Source organism: Cherax quadricarinatus, chromosome 49 (assembly GCF_038502225.1).
Source record: "Cherax quadricarinatus isolate ZL_2023a chromosome 49, ASM3850222v1, whole genome shotgun sequence".
Classification (NCBI taxonomy): Eukaryota; Metazoa; Arthropoda; class Malacostraca; order Decapoda; family Parastacidae; genus Cherax; species Cherax quadricarinatus.
This window is the reverse complement of record NC_091340.1, coordinates 25,656,764-25,681,950: the sequence shown is the minus strand read 5'-3', so window position 1 is coordinate 25,681,950 and position 25,187 is coordinate 25,656,764. Positions and strand designations below refer to the sequence as shown.

At 39.9% G+C, this 25,187-nt stretch overlaps 1 protein-coding gene across 4 annotated transcripts in view; it reads right to left on the bottom strand.

Moving 5' to 3' along the window:
* The window catches only part of LOC128697093 (endoplasmic reticulum aminopeptidase 1-like), a 196,058-nt gene that overhangs the window by 42,763 nt on the left and 128,108 nt on the right, over positions 1-25,187 (bottom strand). For all 4 annotated transcript variants that reach the window (XM_070095300.1, XM_070095297.1, XM_070095299.1 and 1 more), the window contains one exon: positions 7,235-7,418. In XM_070095300.1, the coding sequence (XP_069951401.1) occupies positions 7,235-7,418 (184 nt within the window). The remainder of the gene's footprint in view (positions 1-7,234; positions 7,419-25,187) is intronic.

Sequence of the window (25,187 nt, the reverse complement as noted above, 5' to 3'; positions counted from 1 at the left end):
GGGTAGATCAGGGGGGTCAACTAGGGCAGATCACGGGGGTCAACTAGGGTAGATCAGGGGGGTCAACTAGGGTACACACGGGGGTCAACTAGGATAGATGAGGATGGTCAACTACAGAAGATCAGGAGTCAAGTAGGGTAGATTAGGGTAGAACAGGGGGGGTCAACTTGGGTAGATCAGGGGTCAACTAGAGTAGATGAGGGGTGGTCAACTAGGGCAGATCAGGGGCTCAACTAGGGTACATCAGGGGCACAACTATGGTACATTGGGGGGGGGGGTAAGCTAGGGTAAATCAGGGGGTCAACTAGGGTAGATCAGGGGGTCAACCAAGGTAGATCAGGGGGTCAACTAGGGTAGATCAGGGGTCAACTAGGGCAGATAAAGGTAGATCAACACAAAACATTGCACAAAACACTGAAACATGTCTTAAGGTCAAGTAGACATGACTTAACATAAAGTAGACATGACTTAACATCAAGTAGACATGACTTAACATCAAGTAGACATGACTTAACATCAAGTAGACATGACTTAACATCAAGTAGACATGACTTAACATCAAGTAGACATGACTTATCAAGTAGATATGACTTTATATGAAGTAGACATGAGTTATCAAGTAGACATGACTTAACAGTCAGATATATTACAAGACTCCTGTATATGCAGTCACTTCTCTTATAAAACTATATACAGTCAGCTGTTATAAAGAAAGCTCCTCTATATAAAATAATGTTTTAAATTTCATCTGCAAAAAATCAGCACTACACACAGCTTCATCAGAGAGCTGACTGTATATAGAGGAGCTTTAAATGACAGCTGACTGTAAAGCATTGTTCTGGAACAAACATCTTTGTACTGGTCACAAGTTCAACCCAGCATCATTCTTCTCTCAAGTTAATAAAGTTTTGGTAGTCATGGTATTGTGGGTTAATTGCGAATTATTCTAGTCATGGTATTGTAGCTTAGTTATGAACTGTTCCAGCAACAGTATTGTGAGTTAGTTGTGAATTGTTCCAGCCATGGTAATGTGGGTTAGTTGTGAACTGTTCTAGTCATGGTATTGTGGATTAGTTGTGAATTGTTTCAGCCATAGTATTATGGGTCGATTGTGAACTGTTCCAGCCACAGTACTGTGGGTTAGTTGTGAATTGCTCCAGTCATGGTACTGTGGATTAGTTGTGAATTGTTCCAGCCACAACAATGTGGGTTAGTTGTGAATTATTCCATCTATGGTACTGTTGATTTTTGTGAATTGCTTTACCTTAATGCAGTTAACAGTGTCGCCAACAAGACTAGAAAACACACTTGACCTTAATTTCATAAATAATGACAAGCTGATACGAAATATAACAGTGACACGATTTAATCAGATCACGATAATGACTGGAGTTCAGATTTGTATACACACCAAGGCCCTGACCCAGCAAAATGTAACAAGTCATGAGGATGCCTTCACCAATTTTAAACTTAAACAAGAACATCAACTGGCATCAAATAAATCATCTCCTTAACCCGTAAACGGTCCAAGCAGATCTACGTTCACATGTGTAGTGCTACAAAAGTAGATCTACGTTTCTACACATTTTCAAATGTAAAAAAAACAAAAAGATGATCTACTTTTTTTACATACTTTCAAATGTTGAAAAAACGTATATATACGTTTGGACCGTTTACGGGTTAATGAAACATGTTGAGTAGGTACAGTATCTTTAACCCTTTCACTGTTGGTGACATATAGGTACAGCTTACAAGCCAGTGTCAGTGACATATTAACCCTTTGACTGTTTTGGTCATATATATACGTCTCACGAGCCACCGTTTTTGACGTATATATTTTCATAAATTCTAGCATGTGAGAGAATGGGTCTGTGTGGTCAGTGTGCACCATACAAAAAAAATCCTGCAGCACGCAGTGCATAATGAGAAAAAAAAAAACTCCGACTGCTTTTTTTAATTAAAATGCCGACTTTGTGGTCTATTTTCATATAGTATTAATGGTTGTATTCTCATTTTCATGGTCTCATTTGATAGAATGGAAAACATATTATAAAAGTGGAGGTGATTTTGACTGATTTTACTATGAAAAGAACCTTGAAATGGAGCTCAAAGTAAGGGAAATGTTTGATTTTTGCCGATGTTCAAAAGTAAACAAATGATGTCATTTTCCAAAAAATGTCCAAGTAGCCATTCTAATATGGAGTCATAAATGGGTAGTCATTATTTATACAATTATTATAATATTGCATAGTCTGCAAAGCAGTAAATCTTTTATTTTTTGTTTGAATAAAAATTCAAAATAGAAAGCAAGAGTAATATCAGAGGGTCCTGGAGACATGACTGATGAACCAACAAAATGTTATTTTAGAGCCAGGAATGTCTGCATTGTTCATTCTGGACCCTATTTTGAAATTGTCATATTTTTTAATTTTCGTGAAATTAGCCAAATTGCAAATTTCTGACCATGTTATTAGGTAGTTGAAATCAGTAAATGGGCAGTTTCTTGCACTTGGTCGATAGAAAAAATAGAGTTCTAAAGAAATAGCTATGAGTTTGGTTGACTGGAACAATGGAATTAGCCGAAAATAGGGCTCAAAGTGGGCGAAATTGCCGATTCGTAAATATTGCCAAGGTCGCTAACTTCGCGAGAGCGTAATTCCATCAGTTTTCCATCAAAGTTTGTTCTTTTGGTGTCATTACAATTGGGAAAAGATTCTCTTATCATTTCATAAGAAAATTTTTTTTTTTCTTCTTTTGGAAATTTTGTGACACCAAGAGAGGCCTCAGGATTTGGGGTTGCGACAGTCAAGGGGTTAATATGCCAAAATTCCAGCAGCTTCAAATCTAGTGGGAAAAAGCTGGTAGACCTACATGTGAGAGAATGGGTCTGCATGGTCAGTGTGTACAGTATAAAAAAAATCCTGCAGCACGCAGTGCATAAGAAAAAACACTTCAACTGTGTTTTTGTTTTAAAACACCAGCTTGGAGATGTATTTTCATATGGTATTTATGGTTGTATTCTCATTTTCTTGGTCTCATTTGACAGAATGGAAGGTATATTACAGAAATAGAGATGATTCTGATTGGTTTCACAATGAAAAGTACCTTGAAATTGAGCAGAAAATAGCAGAAATGTTTGATTTTTGCCAGTGTTCAAGAGTAAACGAATGATGTCACCGTCGAATATGAGTCCAACTGGCCCGTCTTATATGCAGTCACAAATGGGTTGACATTATTTATACAATTATTACAATAATTCAGTAGTCTGCATAACAGTAAATCTTCTATTTTTTGTGTGAATAAAAATTCAAAATGGAAAGCAAGAGTAATATAAGAGGGGCCTGGAGACATGACTAATGAGCAGATAAAATGTTATTTTAGTGCCAGGAATATCTGCATTGTTTATTCTGGACCCTATTTTGAAATTGGCATCTTTTGAAATTTGTGTGAAATTGGCCAAATTCCCAATTTCTGACCACTTTTTGGGTAGTCGAAATCAGTAAATGGGCGGTTTCTAGGACTCAATTGATAGAACAAATTGAGTTCTAGCAAAATAGCTATGAGTGTGGGCGACTGGAACAAAGGAATTGACCAAAAATAAGGCTCAAAGTGGGCGAAATCACCGATGAGTATATATCGCCGAGACCGCCAACTTCATGAGAGCGTAAATCCATGAGTTTTCCATCAAATATCGTACTTTTGGTCTCATTACCATCAGGAAAAGATTCTCGATCATTTCATAAGAAATTTTTTTTTTATTTTTTTTTTTGGAAAATTCGACACTGAGAGCAAGTTTGTAAGCAGGGGTCTCGACAGTGAAATGGGTAATGACTTGGATCCAAAGCAACATCATGAAAGGATCAACTCTGTGGCAGCTGAGGTATGCTCAAGGCACATTACCTAAAGGAAAAAGAAGAGAAGATGTAAATTAAAAAGAGAGATGCTTCCTCTACAGGTGATGGTGAAGAATCACAGAGCTTCTCAAAGGGGTCAGTCTATCTGTAATATGGAAGGAGGCACTAGTTAGAGAAATAGAAAATATTAAATTTATGTTAAATGATTCATAGAGGATCCAGGAGAAACAGAAAGAGCTGAAAGAAATTAAGGAAATTGATAAAAGATAAAATATATTTCTTCTCATATGCCAAAAACAAGGTAAACACCACATTCAGTATCGAGCCCTTGCTTAAGAGGCATTTTTTTCAATATTCAATCTCTGCAACCAAAGGATTCTGAAAGTTACCCGAGCCTCTCCAGAATGCTGGGAATGGATTCGATAACTCTGGTGATAGGTCATGTGAACATGCCCATCATTTCATGAATTTGCTCCTCATTACTATACATTTTTTTTTTCACCAAACTGCCCATATCCCACCAAGGCAGGGTGGCCCAAAAAGAAACACAAAAGTTTCTCTTTTTAAATTTAGTAATTTATACAGAAGGGGTTACTAGCCCCTTGCTCCTGGCATTTTAGTTGCCTCTTACAACACGCATAGCTTACGGGGGAAGAATTCTGTTTAACTTCCCCATGGAGGTAAGAGGAAATAAACAAGAACAAGAACTAGAAAGAAAATAGAAGAAAACCCAGAGGGGTGTGTATATATATAAATGCTTGTACATGTATGTGTAGTGTGACCTAAGTGTGAGTAGAAGTAGCAAGATGTACCTGAAACCTTGCATGCTTACGAGGCAAAAAATGGACACCAGCAATCCTACCATCATGTCAAACAATTACAGGCTTTCGTTTTACACTCACTTGGCAGGACGGTAGTACCTCCCTGGGTGGTTGCTGTCTACCAACTTACTACCTAGATCATTATACATGAGAACTGAAAATTTGAAACCTGTCGAACGAGTAGTTCTTGTGTTATGAGGGAAAGAAAATTGAAAAATCAGAAGAAGGGAATATCTTTTAATTCAGGCAACCTCTTAAAATTCCCTCTTCAGAGGCCTGAACGACCTTGCCAGATACCTCGTTAGACCTGAGCAACCTTGCCAGATACTTCGTTAGATCTGAATGACCTTGCAAGGTACTTTATTAGACCTGAATGACATTGCAAAGTACAGTGGACCCTCGACTAACGCTATTAATCCGTTCCTGAGAGCTCATCGTTAGTCAAGTTAATTTTCCCCATAAGAAATAATGGAAATCAAATTAATCCGTGCAAGACACCCAAAAGTATTGAAAAAAAAAAATTTTAACTCATGAAATATTAATTTTAATACACACAAACTGAAGAAGACATGCACAGTTACATGACACTTACCTTTATTGAAGATCTGGTAATGACTGATGGGATGGGAAGAGGGGAGTGTGTTGATGGTCTTAGTGTTTAGAAGGGGAATCCCCTTCCATTAGGACTTGAGGTGGCAAGTCCTTTTTCGGGGTTACTTCCCTTCTTCTTTTAATGCCACTAGGACCAGCTTGAGAGTCACTGGACCTCTGTCGCACAACATATCTGCCCATAGAGGCCTGTACCTCCCGTTCCTTTATGACATTCCTAAAGTGTTTCACAACATTGTCAGTGTCACCATTAAACACTTGTTCAGGTTTCAGTCCTTCACTGTCTATGTACTCCTTGAATTCCTGCACATATTTTTTAGCTGCTTTTTGGTCCAAACTGGCAGCCTCACCATGCCTTATCACACTATGTATGCCACTACGATTCTCAAATCTCTCAAACCAACCTTTGCTGGCCTTAAATTCACTCACATCACCACTAGTTGCTGGCATTTTTCTAATTAAATCGTCATGCAACTTCCTAGCCTTTTCACATATGATCGCTTGAGAGATGCTATCTCCTGCTATCTGTTTTTCGTTTATCCATACCAATAACAGTCTCTTAACATCTTCTATCACTTGCGATCTCAGTTTCGAAAACATAGTTGCACCTTTGGCAAGAACAGCTTCCTTGATTGCCGTTTTCTTGGCCACAATAGTAGCGATGGTTGATTGGGGTTTTGTGTACAGCCTGGCCAGCTCGGAGACATGCACTCCACTTTCATACTTAGCAATAATCTCTTTCTTCATATCCATAGTAATTCTCACCCTTTTTTGCTGTAGGGTTGGCACTAGAAGCTTTCTTGGGGCCCATGGTGACTTATTTTGCAGGTGCAATCACTAAAAAGGCTGTGATAATATGAAATGTTCCGATTGTATGCTTGGAAGCGACCGCGGTGGCTGGCTGGCTTGTAAACATTGGCCAGAAGTGGACGCGTCTCAGACGGAACGAATAGTGTTGGTCGAGTTTTTTAGTGCTAATCGAGGCAAAATTTTTGCGATAATATGTATCGCTAGTCAGATTTATCGTTAATCGATGCCATCACTGGTCAAGGGTCCACTGTACTTTGTTAGACCTGAATGACCTTCCCAGTGATCTTTTTAGACATGAATGACCTTGCCAGAGACCTCTTTAGATCTATACGTACAACCTTGCCAGACCTTATAAAACCTGGGAGACCTATTCAGAGACCTAGTCAGACCTGAACAACCTTGCCAGAGATCTCACTAGACTGAATGATCTTGTGAGATCTTGTTAGACCTAAAAGACTAACAATATACCTGAATGATCTACCTGACACATTCATGGAACAAACAGTTATGTGTGACAGCAGGTGACATACAATCAAGTGAAAATGTTTTCAATCACCACAGGTATCAACCACTATGAAAAAATGCTTGTACCACCAGCAATGTCCAACAAGGTTATTTACAGGACATTTTTCACGAAGACTCAATTCCATCTCTACAAACTTAAGTGTGTCGTAAGTGTGTCTGTAGGCAAAATTTTCAAGATGCATTTCTGGAAAATTCTCAATATCTTCCATTGACAGAATGACCAACTACTTTCCTTTCATATAAGGTCATCTGTTTGTCATTTGCCACCAAGGCAGTGCACAGTATGAAGAAAAAAACATTCACTGTACTTACTTCTCCATCTCACACAACAAGATATTGATCTTAATAGAAATTGACTAAATTAGATAAAAAAAAAAAAGACTTTTCCTTGAGTAAATAATAGCCAATACATCTAATTATCCATGGTAAACACTAATGATGTGAGATCATTAACTTGTCCAATAATTGCATCTCCAGAAGTAGCTAATCTCAGATAATTATTTAACTTAACTTCCAAATAATTAACTTATCTTTTAGACGAATTAATTATCCAAAACACATCTCAAAGATAATTACAACAAGGTATTATTAGTGTCATTGCAACACAATTCTTACTTGATGAGGGTGAAGACGTCATCAATGAGCGACGCACGGTCTGCTGGCGTCAGTGCTTCATGGTCAGTCTTTAGCAGGTGGATGATGGCATTCCATCCAGCAGAGTCGTATCCAATGCGGTAGAAGCCTCGCTGACCCACATTAAACTTGATCCACTTGACGTCTTTACCAACATCAAACTCCACTGTAATGACATTATAATTATTAATAGTAGTATTAGCATTATTCTTACTATTATTATTATCAGCTAAGGCAACTAAAATGGCAGAAGCAAAGAACTAGTAACCCCTTCTCCCGTGTTTTTTTCTTTTACAGGTCACCCTGCCCTCGGTGGGAGACGGCAGGTGTATTAAACAAAAAAATATTAGCATTATTATTATTATTATTATTATTATTATTATTATTATTATTATTTGTGGTAGTAGAAGTAACAGTCATTTTATTTTTTTATCAACACATTGGCCATTTCCCACCAAGGAAGGGTAACCCAAAAAAGAAGAAACTTTTATCACTCATTCCATCACTGTTTTGCTAGAGGCTGAAACTCCAGTTCAAATACTGTAGCATATCTTCATCTCTCCTTCAGAGTGCAGACACTGTACTTCCCACCTCTAGGACTCAAGTACGGCTAACCAGTTTGCCTGAATCCCTTCATAAATGTTATTTTCCTCACACTCCAACAGTATATAAAGTTATAAAAACCATTTGCCTCCATTCTCTCCTATCTATCATGCTCACACACACACACACTTGCTGGAAATCTAAGTCTCTCACACACAAAACCTCCTTTACCCCCTCCCTCCAACCTTTCCTAGGCTGACTTCTGCCCTGCCTTCCTTCCACTACAGATTTATACGCTCTCCAAGTCATTCTATTTCCATCCTCTCTAAATGACCAAACCACCTCAACAACCCCTCCTAAGCCCTCTGGACAATACTTTTTGTAACTTATGAAAGCTTACTCAGCCCTGTAACAACGTCAGACAGTATTACCAAGGCTGGCTCCTCCTGGAGTTTACCTGGAGAGAGTTCCGGGGGTCAACGCCCCCGCGGCCCGGTCCTGGTGGATCAGAGCCTGATCAACCAGGCTGTTACTGCTGGCTGCACGCAAACCAACGTACGAGCCACAGCCCGGCTGATCAGGAACCGACTTTAGGTGCTTGTCCAGTGCCAGCTTGAAGACTGCCAGGGGTCTGTTGGTAATCCCCTTATGTATGCTGGGAGGCAGTTGAACAGTCTCGGGCCCCTGACACTTATTGTATGGTCTCTTAACGTGCTAGTGACACCCCTGCTTTTCAATGGGGGGATGTTGCATCGTCTGCCAAGTCTTTTGCTTTTGTAGTGAGTGATTTTCGTGTGAAAGTTCGGTACAAGTCCCTCTAGGATTTTCCAGGTGTATATAATCACGTATCTCTCCCGCCTGCGTTCCAGGGAATACAGGTTCAGGAACCTCAAGCGCTCCCAGTAAATGAGGTGTTTTATCTCCGTTATGCGCACCGTGAAGGTTCTCTGTACATTTTCTAGGTCAGCAATTTCACCTGCCTTGAAAGGTGCTGTTAGTGTGCAGCAATATTCCAGCCTAGATAGAACAAGTGACCTGAAGAGTGTCATCATGGGCTTGGCATCCCTCGTTTTGAAGGTTCTCATTATCCATCCTGTCATTTTTCTAGCAGATGCGATCGATACAATGTTACGGTCCTTGAAGGTGAGATCCTCCGACATGATCACTCCCAGGTCTTTGACGTTGGTGTTTCGCTCTATTTTGTGGCCAGAATTTGTTTTGTACTCTGATGAAGATTTAATTTCCTCGTGTTTACCATATCTGAGTAATTGAAATTTCTCATCGTTGAACTTCATATTGTTTTCTGCAGCCCACTGAAAGATTTGGTTTATGTCCGCCTGGAGCCTTGCAGTGTCTGCAATGGAAGACACTGTCATGCAGATTCGGGTGTCATCTGCAAAGGAAGACACAAACACTACACAAACACAAACATAAACACTTTATTATATAGAAAATATAAAATATAAAACACTTAAATATGAAATATTAATTCTACATTAAAGAAAATGAAAAATGAAAAATATAAATAACTTAATTCAACGCTAATATATATAGGGGTATCTGGTGTTGGTGACACTGAGTGTTGTTGAAATCGTAGCCGTTGCCGATGATGGGGGGGAAGTTGCAGGTGTTGGTTACGTCCCACTGGCTAGTTCTTCACAGTATAGCCTTGAGTATTCTATCCCGATGACAGGAAAGCAGGTTCTTTACCGCTGCAATGATGAGGGGTTACGTCGTGCAATTTCATACAGGTGCACAGGTAATTAAATCCAAAAAGGGGAAGTCTCAGGACGTTAGTCCATCTCCATCAGTTTTCCTCGTTGATTGGCAGGTGACCCTCTCTGTCATCCAAGCTGGAAAGATAGACAGGTTACCCACTGCTTAAGAAATCACTCTCCATGATAAGTACAATACCTAAAAGATGTGGTGATTATTACAACAGTCAACTTAGAGCAAGACTGAAAGGACTAAGTTTATTACTGGTCAAAAGTGAAGCTTTCAACCAATAAATCCACTAGAATACAAGGCAGGCATGTACTTACAGTAGTGCTGGGAGCTGTGAATCTAGTGATTACTGTTTGGACTGGAGCCCCACACGTCACCTTTCGGGTGGGGGGGGAAGAAGGAGGGGAAGGGATAGCGGGAGCTAGACTGACCCTACCTTAACAAGCAGCCGGCAGTCAAACTATCACTTTAAGGGTGGGGGAAAAAAAGGCGGGAATAGCGGGAGCTTGACTTACCCTACCTTAACAAGTAGCCGGCAATGAAACTGTTGTTACTATATACTCCCTCGCTACTCCTATCTATTGAACTTTTCCCTCACACTCCCATACCAAGACTTATAGTCAAGGAGTATAAGAAGAATAGGCGAGGAAAAAGTTCTAACATATGGAAGTCGCGTAAGGCAAGAAATCTACTGACTGTCACGACTTAACCAGTCAGAGAAATAATTGGATGAACCATTGATATACACAATATGGAACTTAAAAGCCTGGAGTGCCAATGTCCACCTCAAGAGGCGGCTGTTGGTTCCCTTAAAAGTTTCTAGGTATATCAAAGGTTTGTGGTCCGTTTCTAAAATGAATTCTTTTCCCAGCAAATAAAATTTAAGTTTGGAGATACCCCACACAAGGGCCAAACATTCCTTTTCTGTGGTGGAGTATCTCGTTTCTGCAGGAAGGAGTTTCCGGCTTAGGAAGCATACAGGGAAGGGAGTACCATCATGGTATTGTAGTAACACTGCACCTAAGCCAGTATTGGAGGCATCAGTTCTTAAACAAAATGTTTTATTAATATCTGGAATCTTAAGTATAGGGTCTTTCGAAAAGATACTTTTAATCTCATTAAACTTTTCCTGAGCTATGTCGGAAAGTTCAAGAGGTTCCTTCACAGACTTTTTAAGGAAGTCGGATAAGATGCCTGTAAGATCAGTAAGGTTCGGGATAAACCGTGCATAAAAATTTACAGAACCAAGAAAGCTACGCATGAGCTTCTTGGTTTTGGGGAATTTAAATTCTAATAAAGCTTTGATCTTACTGGGGAGAGGCTGCAGAGAGTTATTAGAAAGTATCAGTCCAAGATATCTAATCTTGTTATACCCAAGGAAGCATTTCTTCGGCTTGGCAGTGAGGCCATGTGAGCGTAACCTACGCAAAACTGATGTTAATGTTTGGATATGTTCGCCCCACGTGGATGTCATTACATAAATGTTATCAAAATAAACTGAAACATTTGGCATATTACCCAAGACCTTTCTCATCAGTCTCACGTAGGTAGCACAGGCAGTTACCAAACCGAAGGGCATAGTTCTATATTGCATCAGTCCTTGGTGTGTAGGAAAAGCGGTGTACTGCTTAGAAGAAGGATCTAACATTACTTGATGATATGCCTGCGCAATATCAATCTCTGAAAAGAAGGAAGCGTCATAAAATTTGTGTAGATCGCTATCTATTAAGGGCATAGGCTCAGCATCCCACCGAGTTATAGCATTAAGGCCTCTGAAGTCAATAGCAAGTCTATATGAATTATCCTCCTTCTTAACCATGACTGCTGGTGAACAATATGAAGATACTGAAGGTTCAATGATCTTTAGTTTTAATAATTTGTCTACCTCTCGGCCAAATGCATCCCTAAGGTGAACTGGAACTGGGTATAATTTTCGTTTGATAGGATTGTCCGTCACTAAGTCAATCTTATGGACTACCATGGAGGTAACACCTGGAATATCAGTAAAGACGTCTGAAAAGTTACTCACACATTGAAGTAGTTCATGTCTCTTATGGTCATCCAAAGATTCATTAATATTAATGTTGGTTGCGTCCGAGTGGTCAAGAGTCACCAAGTCATGTAGTTCTTCATCATAGTCTAAGTTAGAGGTGTCAATTACGCACACCTTACATTCTTCAGTTGTCTTATCAAGTTCGTGTGGAAAAACTAAGTCAAAGTTATTAAGGCAGTTAACCGAATTTCTTCGGTAATATTTCTTAAGGATATTGATATGATAAAGCTTAGGTTTCCCCTTGACTTCTATGAGGTAATCAACTTTCCCACAAATTTTTAATACTTTATATGGACCTTTCCATGCTACTAACAATTTATTTGACTTGATCGGCAAAAGTACAAGAACTTCATCCCCTACTTTAAAACTTCTCCTCTGACTTTTGGAATCAAAATAGGTTTTGTACTGGTCCATTGACAAGTGTAAGTTTTTCGAAACTATGTCAGAGGTCTCCTCAAGTTTGGATCTAAGGTCAAGGAGAAACTGGTAAGAAGACTGAACCTCAGCATTTACCTCCTCATTAGTCCATAAGTCATGAAGGATGGACAATGGGCCTCTGGCCTGTCTACCATAGAGAAGTTCAAAAGGTGAAAACCCCAAAGAGTCACTGGGAACTTCCCTCATGGCAAACAAAGCACAGGGTAAGTAACGATGCCACTCCTTAGGTTTAAGGAAGCAAAGTTTCCTTAAAATTTATTTTAGTATCGAATGCTGGCGCTCAATGCTCCCATTACAGCTGGGATGATAGGGTGTGGTGAAGAGAGGCTTCACTCCCAGAAGTTGGTATAGATGTTGCATTAAGTCAGATGTGAATTGTGTCCCACGGTCAGACAAAATTTCTCTAGGGATGCCCACTCTGGAGAAGATGGACAAAAGGGCTTCAGCCACCTCTGTAGTAGTTATGGTTTTTAAGGGAACGGCTTCAGGGAAGCTCGAAGCATAATCAACTAATGTTAATATATATCTATGTCCCCCAGATGAAAGTGGAGATAAAGGACCAACGATGTCAATAGCTACTCTTTCAAAAGGTACTGTAAAGGCTGGCATTTTGACCATAGGTACTCGCCGGGTACCTCGGGAGGATGACAGTTGGCAAACTTTACACGATCTACAATAGGTAGTGACATCTGAGGACATTTTTGGCCAAAAATAGGTTTCCCTAATTTTATTTAAGGTTTTACGATGCGAGAAATGTCCGGCCACTGGCAGGTCATGAGCCATTTTAAAAACAGTCTCTCTGCATTGACTTGGAACAACTAAGATGGAATAGTCTATCTCATCTGAATTTAATTTGAATACCGACTTGTACAAGATACCTTTTATATATTCAAATTTATATGAAAAGTTTTTCCTTTGGATAACTTGATTTTGTTTAGCGGCATTATGGCAATTCTGAAGAGAAGGGCAATTACGTTGTAAATTGACAAAGGAGTCCTTCGATACATCTAAAGGCTTAAAGTCAGGGAAAATTAAAGGATGGACAGTAGGAGAAGCCTGGGCTTTGGTCTGAGCCCTAGTCAAGACATTTATGGTATCGGAGGCGATATCTTCACTTTCATCTAACAAGTGAACCGGTGATCCTACTACCTCGCTTTCGAGAGTAGCATCAATGGTTTTTAATCCCACATGAATCTCATGAGACATTGTCTCATCTGAACTTTCGAGGGGCTTCTCTGACTCTACAGGAAGAGGATCTGAAACACTTATGTCCATCTTTGGTGATGAAAGGTCAACCTCAGAAGGAAGAATGGCACCTTTTACATTACCTATTAGTACGGAGCAAGAAGTGATGGGAGCTAGTACGGCTTCAGACCAACCTGTGAACCATTTAGACCTAATGTAACAACGGATGGTAGGAAAAGTGTCCGTACGGCCCAAGTAGTCTGAAAGTATAGCAGAGGAATGAGTTTCTTTAAGGTTAGGGAACAGCTTATCAGAAATGACTATACATGTGCATCCAGTGTCACGTATAATGGTAGATACATTAAGTCCATTAACTGTTCCTGAACAGAAGGGTGCTTGGTCATTACAGTCTTTAAAACATCTTCCAACTTTTTGGACCTTCTTAGAAGGACAATCTGGACGTTTATGTCCCTTAACACCACACAAATGACAAACAGGAATAAAAGAAGTCATTTTACTTTCCACTAGAGGCTTTGATTTCTTAAGGTCTGATGAACCCTTGCACTTAGGGTTCGATCCCTTTAGGTCTTTATAGGAATTGTGAGCCTCAGCATACAGGTCAGCAGCCTCAGCAACTTCCTCAGCTTTAATCAGGTTACGTTCTCTAATGAATGTTCGTATCTGGTGAGGAAGAGCTGTCAGGAACTGGTCAGCAGCCATGAAGTCTCTAAGAGATTCATAACTGTGATCAATTCCTGAACTCTCTATCCAAAAGTCGAACAAACGAAAGAGTGTTACCTGTAACTGTTGAAAGTTCTGGCCAGGCTGTAAGGTGGCATACCTGAAATCTTTCCTGTAAGAATTTGTGGTTTTTTGATATGCTTTAAGGATTGCCTTCTTCAGTAGGTTATAATTACATATGATATCCTGCGACAAAGTTGCATAGATATTCAAAGCGGTACCAGAAAATAACATTCCTAACCTAGTAGCCCAGGTGTCAGCAGGCCATTCACAGAGGGTAGCAGTATTTTCAAACCTGATAATGTATGAAGTTATGTCTTCCCCCTCAGTGAAGGGAGGTAAATTAGGTGTTGGAATATGTGCACTAGCTGCACGTTGTTCCATTACTCCTTCATCTAATTGCTGTTGTGAGAAAGTTAACTTTCTATTCTCTAATTCAAGGCGAGCTTGTTCGAGCTCACGATCCTTTTCTCTCTCCCTTAACTCATATTCTCTATCCTTTGCTCTTTCCTCAAGTTCTCTTAATTTAACCTGTTCCTCACGTATCTTAGCTTGTTCCTCACGTATTTTAGCTTGTTCCTCACGTATTTTAGCTTGTTCCTCACGTATTTTAGCTTGTTCCTCACGTTCTCTAGCTCTTTCTTCACGATCAAGTCTATCACGCTCCTTTTTGTCTTCTCTTTCTCTTTCTAACCATCTTTCTTGGATTTCTCTCTCAATTCTCTCTCTCTCCTTTTACTCTTCTCTTTCTGTCTTTCTTCTCTCTCAATTCTCTCTCTTTCAAGTCTTTCCTGGATCTTAGCACTAATGAAAGATTCTAAATTTTTCCCTGTTATTCCTAACTTACTTCCAGCGTTCATCCAAAACTGGTATTCCTCCATATTTGCAAGAATAACTTAAACTACCAGGGGAAAATGAAACGGGTATTAACCAAAACGGAGGGTTCAATTCCTGCTCCGCTCAAACTGTAAATGAATCAGAGGGCTCGATCCCTACTTCAATTAAACAATATGTATTAATTAAAACGAAGGGTTCTATGCTGGCTCCGAGCAAACAGTAAGTAGAATGGGGTCACTTGACCATCCAATCTTCTCACCAACAAATCAAGAGTGTCCTATGACAGTTCCCTTGATATAATAAAGAGCTCAATGAAACAAAATTGTCACTGGAAAATCTCGGGTCCCTAGAGTCTAATCCTCCAAAGTGTTTCAAGCTCACACAAAATTAGGTGGCAGAATTAAATATTATATCCTGCCTGATTTGACTTACAATAAATTGAGACTATAACAATCACCAAATCTCTTAAATACCTGTACTGTAGTCCTACCATAGAGAATGATTACTCATGGCTGGTGGTAACCGTCTGTGGTATGCGGCGTTGAAGTTCCAATGGTAGATTCGAGATGGAGTTGAATCTTGATTCTGTCGAGTTGATCCTGGCAAGGTCGCCACTTGTGAAGGCTTACTCAGCCCTGTAACAACTTCAGACAGTATTACCAAGGCTGGCTCCTCCTCAGGAAAATTAATGAATAGAAAAAGAAATAATAACAGACAAACATAAACACTTTATTATATAGAAAATATAAAATATAAAACACTTAAATATGAAATATTAATCCTACATTAAAGAAAATGAAAAATGAAAAATATAAATAACTGAATTCAACGCTAATATATATAGGGGTGTCTGGTGTTGGTGACACTGAGTGTTGTTGAAATCGTAGCCGTTGCCGATGATGGGGGGGGTGGAAGTCGCAGGTGTTGGTTACGACCCACTGGCTAGTTCTTCACAGTATAGCCTTGAGTATTGTATCCCGATGACAGGAAAGCAGGTTCTTTACCGCTACAATGATGAGGGGTTACGTCGTGCAATTTCATACAGGTGCACAGGTAATTAAATCCAAAAAGGGGAAGTCTCAGGACGTTAGTCCATCTCCATCAGTTTTCCTCGTTGATTGGCAGGTGACCCTCTCTGTCATCCAAGCTGGAAAGATAGACAGGTTACCCACTGCTTAAGAAATCACTCTCCATGATAAGTACAATACCTAAAAGATGTGGTGATTATTACAACAGTCAACTTAGAGCAAGACTGAAAGGACTAAGTTTATTATTGGTCAAAAGTGAAGCTTTCAACCAATAAATCCACTAGAATACAAGGCAGGCATGTACTTACAGTAGTGCTGGGAGCTGTGAGTCTAGTGATTAGTGTTTGGACCGGAGCCCCACACGTCACCTTTCGGGGGGCGGGGGGGGGAAGAAGGAGGGGAAGGGATAGCGGGAGCTAGACTGACCCTACCTTAACAAGCAGCCGGCAGTCAAACTATCACTTTAGGGGTGGGGGAAAAAAGGCGGGAATAGCGGGAGCTTGACTTACCCTACCTTAACAAGTAGCCGGCAATGAAACTGTTGTTACTATATACTCCCTCGCTACTCCTATCTATTGAACTTTTCCCTCACAAACCCCACACCTCCCTCTAATCTCCAAGCCACAGATTTTCTGCATAATATTCACACCACACACTGCCCTCAGACACAACATCTCCACTGCCTCCAGCCTTCTCCTTGTTGCAACATTCACCACCCATACTTCACACCTATGAAATATGTTGGTACCACTATACTTTTACATATTTTCCCTCTTTGCTTTCATAGATGACTTTCTTTGTCTCCACAGACTCCTCAGTGCACTACTCACCTTTTTTTCCCTTGTTAATTCTACGGTTCACCTCGTCTTTCAGTAATAGTATTGTTAAAAATATTTCTTGTAAAACACAAGTCATCTCCCACCAATGAAACGAGATCTCAACAAGAGGAAACTGCATTAACCATAATTCATTCAATCACATGTCACTTTCCTGACATGTGCTGGCATCACTGTTCAGATGACACTTTGAATTAAATGCAAACCGGTGAGAGAAGCTATAAGATCAAATATGGAAAGAGCATAGAAGAATGTACAGAAGAAACAGGGCCACTGAACTGCTTAGAAATGTGATTATATCAAAACAAAGGAAATACAATCTTAATCAAGAGATCACTGAGATGGAACAAAAACTACAGCTCTTGTACCAAACAGAAGAAGGACAAAGGGAAGGAAAAGCCATCCAGGATATTGCTAGAAACTTTAAATATTTCTACACACAAGAAAAATCTAAGTTAACCCTTTGACTGTTTTCGACGTATAAATACGTCTTACGAGCCAATGTTTCTGACGTATATATACTCAATAATTCTAGCGGCTTCAAATCAAGTGGGAGAAAGCTGGTAGGCCCACATCTGAGAGAATGGGTCTGTGTGGTCAGTGTGCACCACATAAAAAAAATCCTGCAGCACACATTGCGTAATGAGAAAAAAAAAACTCTGATCGTTTTTTTGGAATAAAACGCCGACTTTGAGGTGTATTTTCGTATAGTATTTATCATTGTATTCGCGTTTTCATGGTCTTAGGTGATAAAATGGAAAACATATTACAGAAATAGAGATGATTTTCATTACTTTTACGATGAAAACGACCTTGAAACTAAGCTCAAAGTAGCGAAAATGTTCGATTTTTACCAATGTTGAAGAGTAAATAAATCACACCACACGTCCAATACACGTCAACTAGGGAGTCTAATATTCTTTCACTAGTGCACTGATATTATTTATACCATTTTTACAATAATGCAGACGTCTGCATAACAGTAAATTTTGTATTTTTTTGTATGAATAAAAAATCAAAATAGAAAGCAATAATAATATAAGAGGGGCCTAGAGATGTGACTAATGAACAGAGCATATGTTATTTTAGTGCCACGAATGTCTACCTTGTTTATTCTGGACCCTATTTTGAAATTGGCATCTTTTTTATTTTGCGTGAAATTGGCCAAATTGCCAATTTCTGACCACCATATTGGGTAGTCCAAATTAGTAAATGGGAGGTTTCTTGTACTCAGCTGATAGATAAAATGGAGTTCTAAAGAAATAGCTATGAGTTTGGTCAACTGGAACAATGGAATTGGCTGAAAATTGGGCTCAAAGTCGGCGAAATCGCCGATACGCATATGTCGCCGAGACCGCTAACTTCGCGGGACCATAATTCCACGAGTTTTCGACCAAATTTCGAACTTTTGGTGTCATTACCATCGGGAAAAGATTCTCTATCATTTCATAAGAAAAAATAATTTTTTTTTTTTCAAAAATTGAGCGACATAGAATGACAGTTTCAGAGAGGGGCCTGAAACAGTCAAAGGGTTAAGGACTGTGTATAGACTTGACCAATAATAACAAGAGGTTCATACACTGATGATAAAAAACAAGTGCAAAATTCTACAAGACCAATATAAACTAATGTTCAGTAATCCATTAAACAAAAGTAGAGCAGGGAATGCTGGAATTTTTTTTTTTTCATAAAGGCCACATACCACATAACTGACATAAGTATAATTCCCATGGAATTTGAAAGAACAGAAAACATGGCCACTCATGCAGCATCTGAATGAATTTGTGGAATTCCTTAATTACAACTAAGTGCAAAATAGGACCACTAGGTGATGTAGCAGATGTAGCTCCTTTGCATTAAGTAGGTAGTAAAACACTAGCTCAAAATTACAGACCAGTAGCTCTAACATCACACAGTATAAAAATGTTTAAGTGATGTGATGCAAAATTACAAACTTTATGGAAAAGAATAACCTACACAACCCAAACCAGCATGAATTTAGAATTGGGAGATGATGTTTGTCACAGCTACTAAGCCACTGTGAAAGAATTATGGAGGTATTGGAAGAGAGCCACAACAATGAAGATACAATCTACATGAATTTTGTGAAGGCATTTGACAAATATGATCATGGAGTGATTGCTCATAAATTGTGGGTGTTACGAATAATGGGTAGGGTAGGAAAATGGGCATTTAACTTCCTGACAAATAGAACACACAGTAGTATTAATAAACAAATGAAAATCCAGCTTTAGTGAGGTAATAAGCTCAGCACCTCCAGGCACTATCCTGGTACCTCTGCTGTTTCATATCCTCACAGCATACAGATAAAAACACTTGTAATAATTATATATAATAATGTGCAGATTATAGTAGTAGGTTGGTAGACAGCAACCACCCAGGGAAGTACTACCGTCCTGCCAGATGACTGTGAAACAAAAACCTGTAACTGTTTTGCATGATGGTAGGATTGCTGATTTCTTTTTCTGTCTCATAAACACACTAAGATAACAGGGATATCTTGCTACTCCTACTTACACTTTGGTCACACTTCACAGACACGCACATGCATATATATATATACATACATCTAGGTTTTTCTCCTTTTTCTAAATAGCTCTTGTTCTTTTTTATTTCTTCTATTGTCCATGGGGAAGTGGAAAAGAATCTTTCCTCCGTAAGCCATGCGTGTCGTATGAGGCGACTAAAATGCCGGGAGCAATGGGCTAGTAACCCCTTCTCCTGTATACAATTACTAAAAAAGAGAAGAAGAAAAACTTTATAAAACTGGGTTGCTTAAATGTGCGTGGATGTAGTGCGGATGACAAGAAACAGATGATTGCTGATGTTATGAATGAAAAGAAGTTGGATGTCCTGGCCCTAAGCGAAACAAAGCTGAAGGGGGTAGGAGAGTTTCAGTGGGGGGAAATAAATGGGATTAAATCTGGAGTATCTGAGAGAGTTAGAGCAAAGGAAGGGGTAGCAGTAATGTTAAATGATCAGTTATGGAAGGAGAAAAGAGAATATGAATGTGTAAATTCAAGAATTATGTGGATTAAAGTAAAGGTTGGATGCGAGAAGTGGGTCATAATAAGCGTGTATGCACCTGGAGAAGAGAGGAATGCAGAGGAGAGAGAGAGATTTTGGGAGATGTTAAGTGAATGTATAGGAGCCTTTGAACCAAGTGAGAGAGTAATTGTGGTAGGGGACTTGAATGCTAAAGTAGGAGAAACTTTTAGAGAGGGTGTGGTAGGTAAGTTTGGGGTGCCAGGTGTAAATGATAATGGGAGCCCTTTGATTGAACTTTGTATAGAAAGGGGTTTAGTTATAGGTAATACATATTTTAAGAAAAAGAGGATAAATAAGTATACACGATATGATGTAGGGCGAAATGACAGTAGTTTGTTGGATTATGTATTGGTAGATAAAAGACTGTTGAGTAGACTTCAGGATGTACATGTTTATAGAGGGGCCACAGATATATCAGATCACTTTCTAGTTGTAGCTACACTGAGAGTAAAAGGTAGATGGGATACAAGGAGAATAGAAGCATCAGGGAAGAGAGAGGTGAAGGTTTATAAACTAAAAGAGGAGGCAGTTAGGGTAAGATATAAACAGCTATTGGAGGATAGATGGGCTAATGAGAGTATAGGCAATGGGGTCGAAGAGGTATGGGGTAGGTTTAAAAATGTAGTGTTAGAGTGTTCAGGAGAAGTTTGTGGTTACAGGAAAGTGGGTGCAGGAGGGAAGAGGAGCGATTGGTGGAATGATGATGTAAAGAGAGTAGTAAGGGAGAAAAAGTTAGCATATGAGAAGTTTTTACAAAGTAGAAGTGATGCAAGGAGGGAAGAGTATATGGAGAAAAAGAGAGAAGTTAAGAGAGTGGTGAAGCAATGTAAAAAGAGAGCAAATGAGAGAGTGGGTGAGATGTTATCAACAAATTTTGTTGAAAATAAGAAAAAGTTTTGGAGTGAGATTAACAAGTTAAGAAAGCCTAGAGAACAAATGGATTTGTCAGTTAAAAATAGGAGAGGAGAGTTATTAAATGGAGAGTTAGAGGTATTGGGAAGATGGAAGGAATATTTTGAGGAATTGTTAAATGTTGATGAAGATAGGGAAGCTGTGATTTCGTGTATAGGGCAAGGAGGAATAACATCTTGTAGGAGTGAGGAAGAGCCAGTTGTGAGTGTGGGGGAAGTTCGTGAGGCAGTAGGTAAAATGAAAGGGGGTAAGGCAGCCGGGATTGATGGGATAAAGATAGAAATGTTAAAAGCAGGTGGGGATATAGTTTTGGAGTGGTTGGTGCAATTATTTAATAAATGTATGGAAGAGGGTAAGGTACCTAGGGATTGGCAGAGAGCATGCATAGTTCCTTTGTATAAAGGCAAAGGGGATAAAAGAGAGTGCAAAAATTATAGGGGGATTAGTCTGTTGAGTGTACCTGGTAAAGTGTATGGTAGAGTTATAATTGAAAGAATTAAGAGTAAGACGGAGAATAGGATAGCAGATGAACAAGGAGGCTTTAGGAAAGGTAGGGGGTGTGTGGACCAGGTGTTTACAGTGAAACATATAAGTGAACAGTATTTAGATAAGGCTAAAGAGGTCTTTGTGGCATTTATGGATTTGGAAAAGGCGTATGACAGGGTGGATAGGGGGGCAATGTGGCAGATGTTGCAAGTGTATGGTGTAGGAGGTAGGTTACTGAAAGCAGTGAAGAGTTTTTACGAGGATAGTGAGGCTCAAGTTAGAGTATGTAGGAAAGAGGGAAATTTTTTCCCAGTAAAAGTAGGCCTTAGACAAGGATGTGTGATGTCACCGTGGTTGTTTAATATATTTATAGATGGGGTTGTAAGAGAAGTAAATGCGAGGGTCTTGGCAAGAGGCGTGGAGTTAAAAGATAAAGAATCACACACAAAGTGGGAGTTGTCACAGCTGCTCTTTGCTGATGACACTGTGCTCTTGGGAGATTCTGAAGAGAAGTTGCAGAGATTGGTGGATGAATTTGGTAGGGTGTGTAAAAGAAGAAAATTAAAGGTGAATACAGGAAAGAGTAAGGTTATGAGGATAACAAAAAGATTAGGTGATGAAAGATTGAATATCAGATTGGAGGGAGAGAGTATGGAGAAGGTGAACGTATTCAGATATTTGGGAGTGGACGTGTCAGCGGATGGGTCTATGAAAGATGAGGTGAATCATAGAATTGATGAGGGAAAAAGAGTGAGTGGTGCACTTAGGAGTCTGTGGAGACAAAGAACTTTGTCCTTGGAGGCAAAGAGGGGAATGTATGAGAGTATAGTTTTACCAACGCTCTTATATGGGTGTGAAGCGTGGGTGATGAATGTTGCAGCGAGGAGAAGGCTGGAGGCAGTGGAGATGTCATGTCTGAGGGCAATGTGTGGTGTGAATATAATGCAGAGAATTCGTAGTTTGGAAGTTAGGAGGAGGTGCGGGATTACCAAAACTGTTGTCCAGAGGGCTGAGGAAGGGTTGTTGAGGTGGTTCGGACATGTAGAGAGAATGGAGCGAAACAGAATGACTTCAAGAGTGTATCAGTCTGTAGTGGAAGGAAGGCGGGGTAGGGGTCGGCCTAGGAAGGGTTGGAGGGAGGGGGTAAAGGAGGTTTTGTGTGCGAGGGGCTTGGACTTCCAGCAGGCATGCGTGAGCGTGTTTGATAGGAGTGAATGGAGACAAATGGTTTTTAATACTTGACGTGCTGTTGGAGTGTGAGCAAAGTAACATTTATGAAGGGATTCAGGGAAACCGGCAGGCCGGACTTGAGTCCTGGAGATGGGAAGTACAGTGCCTGCACTCTGAAGGAGGGGTGTTAATGTTGCAGTTTAAAAACTGTAGTGTAAAGCTCCCTTCTGGCAAGACAGTGATGGAGTGAATGATGGTGAAAGTTTTTCTTTTTCGGGCCACCCTGCCTTGGTGGGAATCGGCCGGTGTGATAATAATAATAAAAAAAAAATAATGTGCAGATACCATAATAAGCATAAAAAGCACATCAGTAGAAGATACACAAAAACTGCAAGATTAAACAAAGTATGTAGGAAAGAGGGAGATTATTTCCCAGTAAAAGTAGGCCTTAGACAAGGATGTGTGATGTCACCATGGTTGTTTAATATATTTATAGATGGGGTTGTAAGAGAAGTAAATGCGAGGGTCTTGGCAAGAGGCGTGGAGTTAAAAGATAAAGAATCTCACATAAAGTGGGAGTTGTCACAGTTGCTCTTTGCTGATGACACTGTGCTCTTGGGAGATTCTGAGGAGAAGTTGCAGAGGTTGGTGGATGAATTTGGTAGGGTATGTAAAAGAAGAAAATTAAAAGTGAATACAGGAAAGAGTAAGGTTATGAGGATAACAAAAAGATTAGGTGATGAAAGATTGGATATCAGATTGGAGGGAGAGAGTATGGAGGAGGTGAATGTATTCAGATATTTGGGAGTGGACATGTCAGTGGATGGATCTATGAAAGATGAGGTGAATCATAGAATGGATGAGGGGAAAAGGGTGAACAGTGCACTTAGGAGTCTGTGGAGACAAAGAGCTTTGTCCTTGGAGGCAAAGAGGGGAATGTATGAGAGTATAGTTTTACCAATGCTCTTATATGGGTGTGAAGCATGGGTGATGAATGTTGCAGCAAGGAGAAGGCTGGAGGCAGTGGAGATGTCATGTCTGAGGGCAATGTGTGGTGTGAATATAATGCAGAGAATTCGTAGTTTGGAAGTTAGGAGGAGGTGTGGGATTGCCAAAACTGTTGTCCAGAGGGCTGAGGAAGGGTTGTTAAGGTGGTTCGGACATGTAGAGAGAATGGAGCAAAACAGAATGACTTCAAGAGTGTATCAGTCTGTAGTGGAAGGAAGGCGGGGTAGGGGTCGGCCTAGGAAAGGTTGGAGGGAGGGGGTAAAGGAGGTTTTGTGTGCAAGGGGCTTGGACTTCCAGCAGGCATGCGTAAGCGTGTTTGATAGGAGTGAATGGAGACAAATGGTTTTTAATACTTGACATGCTGTTGGAGTGTGAGCAAAGTAACATTTATGAAGGGATTCAGGGAAACCGGCAGGCCGGACTTGAGTCCTGGAGATGGGAAGTACAGTGCCTGCACTCTGAAGGAGGGGTGTTAATGTTGCAGTTTAAAAATTGTAGTGTAAAGCACCCTTCTGGCAAGACAGTGATGGAGTGAATGATGGTGAAAGTTTTTCTTTTCCGTGCCACCCTGCCTTGGTGGGAATCGGCCAGTGTGCTAATAAAAAAAAATAAGAAAATAAAAATAAAACAAAGTTTTGCAGTGGGCAGTGGAGAATAACATGACATTCAACAGTGACAAGTTCTAACTACTTAAGATATGGAAAAAATAAAGAACTCAAGAGAGACACTGTATACAAAACACAAGATCACCAAACAGAGTGAAAGGAACATGTGAAGAATCTGGGAGTAGTAATGTCAGATGACTTTTCTTTCAAGGAACACAATAAGGTAAATATCATGACAACTAGGAAAATGACGGTGGATAAAATATGTATTTGTATTTGATGATGAGAATTTTCAAAACTAGGGAAATTGTGTCAATACCGACACTTTTCAAATTTCTTGTACTTTCTCGCTTAAAGTACTGTTCAGTGCTGACAGCTCCATTCAAGGCAGCAGAGATTTCAGAGCTGGAACAGATACAGAGATCATTTAAAGCCGACAGCACAAAAAATCATTAAATTCCTGGGAACATCTCAAAGTCCCAAATATGTACTCACTGGAGTGAAGGAGAAAGAGAGATACGTGATAATATACACCTGGATTTTCATAAATCTGTAGTGGAGGGAAGGTGGGGTAGGGGTCGGCCTAGAAAGGGTTGGAGGGAGGGGGTAAAGGAGGTTTTGTATGCGAGGGGCTTAGACCTCCAGCAAGCGTGTGTGAGCATATTTGATAGGAGTGAATGGAAACAAATGGTTTTTAATACTTGACGTGCTGTTGGAGTGTGAGCAAAATAACATTTATGAAGGGATTCAGGGAAACAAGCAGGCCAGACTTGAGTCCTGGAGATGGGAAGTACAGTGTCTACACACTGAAGGAGGGGTGTTAATGTTGCAGTTTTATAACTGTAGTGTAAAGCACCCCTTTGGCAAGACAGTGATGGAGTGAATAATGATGAAAGTTTTTCTTTTTCGGGCCAACCTGCCTTGGTGGGAATCGGCCGATGTGTTAATAAAAAAATAAAAAAAAATATACCTGGACGGTGCTTGAGGGCCTTGTCCTAAATCTGCACACTGCCATAACAAATACTGTGTCGAGATATATGGAAGTGTAAAATAAACTCAGTGAAAAGCAGGGGTGCAGTGGGTACAATATGGAAACACCATCAACATCTGTGGCTCCAGACTATTCAACATCTTACCAGAAGATACTGGGACAAGTGTAGAAGTCATTCTGAGAAAACAGATACCTCCACCAAGTGTTGGATCAACCAGGCTGTGATGGATATATAGGCCAGCAGGCCACCAGCAACAAATGCCTGGTTGACCAGGCTAGTATCTGACAAACAGTTTCTTTCTATTCCT